General features: G+C 43.9%; 1 protein-coding gene across 1 annotated transcript; it reads right to left on the bottom strand.

Annotated features, from left to right (window-relative positions):
* Window positions 1-2,041: 2,041 nt before the first annotated feature.
* Window positions 2,042-3,545, bottom strand: LOC133885361 (uncharacterized). Its single transcript, XM_062325066.1, has 3 exons — window positions 3,316-3,545; window positions 2,965-3,167; window positions 2,042-2,849 (listed from the first exon to the last, which is right to left on the bottom strand). Exons 1-3 carry the CDS (start codon window positions 3,409-3,411, stop codon window positions 2,429-2,431), a joined length of 720 nt encoding a protein of 239 aa, XP_062181050.1. The 5' UTR covers window positions 3,412-3,545; the 3' UTR covers window positions 2,042-2,428.
* Between the last annotated feature and the right edge of the window lie 2,455 nt (window positions 3,546-6,000).

The raw sequence follows: 6,000 nt of genomic DNA, 5'->3' as shown, positions 1-6,000 counted from the left end.
TACAGAAATGTATATCGCAATCAACCCATCAACAAACTGGCGACGAAAAACAACACCGTTGTATTGACTGCTGAAAATGTTGGGTGTTGGCTCAGGTATCGGTTGCTTAAAATGTTGGCGCCATTGACTTGACATTTCACATTTATTGCAGCTGGTACTGACCAAATCAAACGGGTGATTTTTACATACAAACTGTAATTTGCAGCATGATGTGCTCTGTACTTCTATCTATTAGTTGGCGTTGCCCTCGAGCAACTCTTATTTGGTGTCAACCCCTCCCTCAACCCATAGCATTGTCTAGCCGTATGATATGTTTCTTGTATGCCTTCTAAAATGATACGGTTGCTTCTAGAATGATTGTTTAAGTCTTATGTACCGTTAAATTGGATCCGTTTGTTTTGCACACTTTAATATGATGAATATTCAAATATGTGAATAATTAGGAGCCCAGTAATAAAATGCTAGGATGAGTTTAAGTCCTCGAGATATGGGAAGCAAAGCTAGATATCACTACCCTAGCTAGGAACCCTAGGAAGTCACAGAGGCACCATATTGTTCGTTCAACGATCACATAGGGTTTTTGATAGATCCTCAAAGTTGCAGATAAGAGAATAGAGAAAACTAAGTTGTAGGGGTTCTTCATAAACCCCCAAAATTGTATGAGGATTTTTGCAAATTTTCCTTAAAAATGCACATATATACCATTGTATTAATGTATTATTTATAATATGTCACAAGGTTCAGGTTGAAATGGTACATAAAGATTTATAGCATTAGTCTCCAGACGTCACATAAAAAACAAAAAACACAATCTACTAATTGATGGCATGCATGCCGTAGGTAGCCTTCACTGGTACGTTATGTACGTAGCAAGAAATTGAGTGAAATCTTTTTTACGGCAAATACGTGAAAACTTGAACCAAATAATATATGCATAAGATCATTTAAAATAAAAGGTATACATGAAAACTGGAACCAAATAATAAATGATCTTATTATTTGTTTTAAGTTTTCACGTATTTGCCGTAAAAAAGATTTCACGCAATTTCTAGATAGTCAGTGGAAATCGTACCATGAACTAATCAAACTGCAAACTGTGCCACGTTATCTGACCATTTTCTGTAAACTTGCGGTGGAAGCCCAATTTGCGTTGCAAAAAATTAGGCTCCAAATTTCAAGTCCGGACCGACCTGACCATTGGAGGAGGGCGACAGACCAATCAAATCGTGCTGCCTCTTGCACAGGTTTCACGTCGCGGGCCGGCTGACTACAATCTGCGGTGTGGAGTGCCGATGGCCCATAAAATTAATAAGCACTCACACTTACCAACACTAATCTTGCCATAGTAATTAATAATCAACAATAAACTTACTAATTATAACTAATCATACTCTAATCACATATCAATGGTACACTAATCAACACATTAATACTTATCAACTATAATCTCATAGTATTAGGCCATCTCCAGCGGAGGAGGCTGCAGATCCGCTGCTACAGTGATTTGCGGGTACTGTAGCAGCTCCAGCGGGACCGGTGCTGCAGTGCGCTACAGTGCTGCGGAGAGAAAACGAACCAGCAACATTGCGGACCTACTGTAGCACCCGTAACACTGTATCACCACTGTAGTAATACTGCTCACAGAGACAGGCAGTGAGCCGGATGCAGAAAACAATGTCTGTACTGTACTAGTACTGTAGGAAATACTGTAGCAGTACTGTTCACAGAGGCTGACAGCGATTCCGGAGAGAGAAAAAATGGGATAAAAAAATAAGGGATACTGTAACAGTGATAGGGGATGCTGTAATAGTATTTTTGAGGATGAAAATTTGAAGTAGCTGTTGGAGATAACCTTAAATATTAATTAGTAATACAATATGCTAATTAGCACTACTCATTTTACTAACGATCAAGGTTAGACAAGGTGAATACTCTAATTCGACCAACCAAACACTTTATCTAGCATATATAAGAAAAATTCTCCAAAAATTTATTGTCATATCATATCCATCCTTTAACCAAACACTTAAATAGATAACTATATCCTATCTACCTTTGTTCATCGGACCAAACACACCACAGGAGGTCGGTATTGGCAGGCAGCGTTGCACCCGTATTGAGGAAGGTTGCTATACCAGTTGTTGCACATACTACTAGGACATCGACAATGCTAAGATCTCATCTGATGGACAACATTTTTGCAACTTGACTCGAAATCTGAATTAAAGATACCCAAATAGCATACAAGATACTCCGTGCATAGATAGGTACATGTTACAAACACAAAACCGAAAGCACAAACTTACTAACATGCATGATCAAGGGTTTGACTTCATGCGCGATCGATCACATTAGTTTGTTTGATTTGACACCACCAACTCTTGCCTTCTCGACGTGACAAGGTGATCAAGGGCACGGACGCACGGGACTATACCTGCGCGTACCCTTGAGGAGGATGGAATTGATGGTTTGGTGCGTGCGAACCATAGCCTTGTGGAGGCGCAGTCGGCGGCTGGAACTGAGCTTGCTCGTATCCCTGAGGTTGCGCAGGGCATTGCGGGTACTTTGGCGGCGGGATCTGCGGGTGGCCCAACGCGATCCCGGCGGGCGGCAGCTGCTCGCCTGGCTTGTTTGGTGCGCTTGCAGCCGCTGCCGCCGCGTCCGCCGGCTGCCTCGGGAGCATGACGTAGGAGGTGATGCCGAGTGCCGTGGCAGCGAGGGTGAGCACGGCCGCGCCGGCGAAGATGCCGTCCTTGAGGTAGTAGCACTCCGGCGCGGTGTCCCGTGACACGTTAGCGTTCCACGCCGCGCCTGCCACCAGCAGCACCCACGCGATCACCGCCGCAATCCTGCACGCGCGCGCAGTACGTGTACTCGTTTACATGTTCAGTTGGTGCGTGCCGGACATCATGTACAGATGTGGTCGTGGTGAATAGTGATCGGTGATAAGCGGTGGTCACTCACCACGAGGAAACGGCGCAGACGATGCCGACGATCCGCTTCGTTTCGGAGGGGATGGCGCGGGACTTGCAGCAGCCGCAACAGCCGCCGACCGCCGAGATGGTGATCTGGGCCACCAGCAGGAAGATGGCGGAGCAGACCCCTAGCGCGAGCGCGGGGTTCTGCGGGTAGATGCACTCGTCGCCATACACGATAATGTCGGACGGCTGCATGCATGATGCAAAGCAAGATTCGAGTTCAGTTAACCACACCAAGATCATGTACAGCTCAAAAAGGTCACGCGTGCATATGTAGTGAGGTAGAGACAGCTAGACTACAGAGCTAGCTATATATGCAGAGATGAGTGGTGCTTACAGTGAGCTTTGTCCCCTCGGCCGAGAACCCCAAGATGGCGCTCAACACTCCCAGAGACCCGACCACAGCGGACACGATGATCAACGTCTTGTCCATTTCTGTGGCCGTTCCTATCACCGTCTCTGCTTCCGGCAGAGACACGGGAGATGTTGGGAGGCTTCAGGCGTGGTATCGCTAGATCAATCGAAGTGTGCTTATATAGATGTTGCACACAGTTGCAGGGAGCTCAGCTCGGGCAGCACATGATATGTCGACGTAAGCCAATTATGCACTGGCTGAAGTCACTACAAATTGGAGGAAGACTTACCAAACAGCCATCACGTTCTTGGCAGGTTCGGTGCAATTCCTCCATGGTCGATTCCAAACGGAGGTTGGCAGGATAGACAAACCGCATCTTCACTACTGGACACAATTATTCTCCGTAGTCCTTCCGGCACGGCAACGGTGAGTTCCAGCAACGTACTTCCAAATGGTACTCTCTTGTTCTTCTCGGAGAGGACAATCACAGAGAGGGACGGGCAGTTAGAGACTGTTTGTTTCAGCTAGAGATTCTGAAAAACAGTTTATAAAAGCTAGACTGTGAAAAACTAGATTGTAAAAAGCTGGATTGTGAAAAGTTTTTAGGTTGTAGATTTAAAAAATTTTGATGGACAATTTAGTAAAATGGACTTTCATAATCTATCAAAAGCTGAGAAAAACCAGCTTCTCAAATTCCCACAATCCAACCAACAGATTTTAAAAAGCTATAACCAAAAACTGTCTGTTTGTTTCAGCTTCGGATTGTATAAGCTGAAAGGCACAATCTAAAGCTGAAACAAACAGGGCCTTAGTCAGTTAGACTAGTCCTAGTCTCATGGCACTCGCCTGATATCCTGGCCACGATAGATGGTCTTCAGCATTTCTGTTAGGCACTCTGTTACTCAGATGCTCGCTGTACTTGTATAAATACCGCTGCATGAGATCAATACAAGCTGCACTGTGTTGCTCATCATTCTTCATGGTATCAGTCTTGCTCGATCCAAACCTCTGAACCACCTTCTGCTGGTCTCTCTAACGGCCATGGCAACGAGTCCTTCCTCCTTGGATGCCTCATCTACCACCTTCACCAATCCCTTCCTCCCTCAGCCGGCCGCACTCACTCCTGTTGCCGCCACCTCTATCCCCCTGATTAATATTTGCTCCTATGTTCCCGTCGAGCTGAGCTTCCAGGAGTCCAACTACACGGCATGGAGTACCTTCTTCATAAATGCGTTCCGCAAGTTCGGCTTGCCCGACCACATCAACGGCACCGTCGATGCACAGATCGATTACGGGATCGTGTCTTGGCTCCGCACAACGGTGTCCAAGGAGATCTTGAACATCATCATCAAGCCAAAGGACACGGCGTACTGTGCGTGGATGGCCAATGCGGGGCTCTTCCTCAACAAGGTGAGATGACTATTGAATCATCTCAGCAACTGTCTGACACTCTTCGTGGAGGAACGAGATTGGTGATCAGTGGAGATGAATAGACGTCTCAATAAATTTCTTAAGAAATCGATAATCTTCTCCTATTTGGATCACCCAACGCACCTCAAGACTCCAACAGAAGTAAAAATAGAGAGAAGTTTTAACAAAAGAAAATTGAGGCAACATGACTACCCGGATGATATATAAACCATATATTCCATTTAAGATCAATTTATGTGTCTTAGCACTCGAAAGATCACAACTTGCAAAGAAATAAGAAAAGATAAACACCGAGCAACGAAACTCTCCAAATTAATTGTCTAGAGGTAAGTGAATTCAAGATCCCATCACACAAGCGTGTGTATGTGAATTTTATGCCTTTAGAACCAAGAAGAATGACAAAAAAGTGCTAAAATTTCAGCTCAAAAATCAAAACAAAAATAAAAATCGGAAACTGAAAACTTACAAACTTGCCAGAGAACCATAGAAGAAAACTAGAAGAAATGAAATTCAAGCATATACAAAAACATAAACTTCATTACTCAAAGAGATCAGCAGTATTTTAGACGGATTATAAAAATTTATCTCTCAAAACTCTCACATACTATATAGGCTACGCACTCATCATTCTCTCATCTAAAATCCTAACTCTAAGCTCTCAAAATAGTGTGCCGAGAAGCCAAAAAATTATTATAAAATACAACAGCTAAAATTAAAAATAGTTTTTTAGAAAAATAAAAAACATAGCTTTTTAGAGAAAAAAAAATAAAAGCGCAAACAAATAGGATCTAAAATATCTTCGTTTGAGCCTGGGAGCAGGCTGACACTGAGTGTGCCCACGTGCTGTCCACGGGGAAGTGAACGTGAGGCTCTGCAAAAAATTTCCCCTTAGAAAGAAGCGGCTGGTTGTAACAAGCTGCCAAGAGGACGTGTGAAAACCTTGGTAACAACATACCAATACCATGCTCACATGCCAGGCTAGTTGCTATTAGTTTGAACATATAGAAGTTATTTTACTTCCTGTAGCTAATCACAAAGCAACACATGGTGGAATGGTTTACTAGGAAAATGGCTAGTGCGTAGCGCGGAGCTAATCAGGAGTTATGAGATGGAAACAGGTTCAAAAAACCGTCGGTAACCGCTCAAAAATCGCGGTTACCGACCTTCCCGGTCCGGTCCGATTTCAAAAACCGCTCGGTAACCGAAATTTGAATTAAAAAATTCGAAAAAATAAAA

This window comes from Phragmites australis, chromosome 11 (genome assembly GCF_958298935.1).
Source record: "Phragmites australis chromosome 11, lpPhrAust1.1, whole genome shotgun sequence".
NCBI classification, from domain to species: Eukaryota; Viridiplantae; Streptophyta; class Magnoliopsida; order Poales; family Poaceae; genus Phragmites; species Phragmites australis.
Note: the sequence above shows the minus strand (reverse complement) of the source record. Positions and strands in the feature narration are given on the sequence as shown.

Coding starts and splice junctions, on each gene's coding strand:
- LOC133885361 (XM_062325066.1), bottom strand. CDS start 3,411: ATGGACAAGACGTTGATCATCGTGTCCGCTGTGGTCGGGTCTCTGGGA. Junction 3,168..3,315: donor CCGAGGGGACAAAGCTCACT/GTAAGCACCACT, acceptor TCATGCATGCAG/CCGTCCGACATTATCGTGTA. Junction 2,850..2,964: donor GTCTGCGCCGTTTCCTCGTG/GTGAGTGACCAC, acceptor GCGCGCGTGCAG/GATTGCGGCGGTGATCGCGT.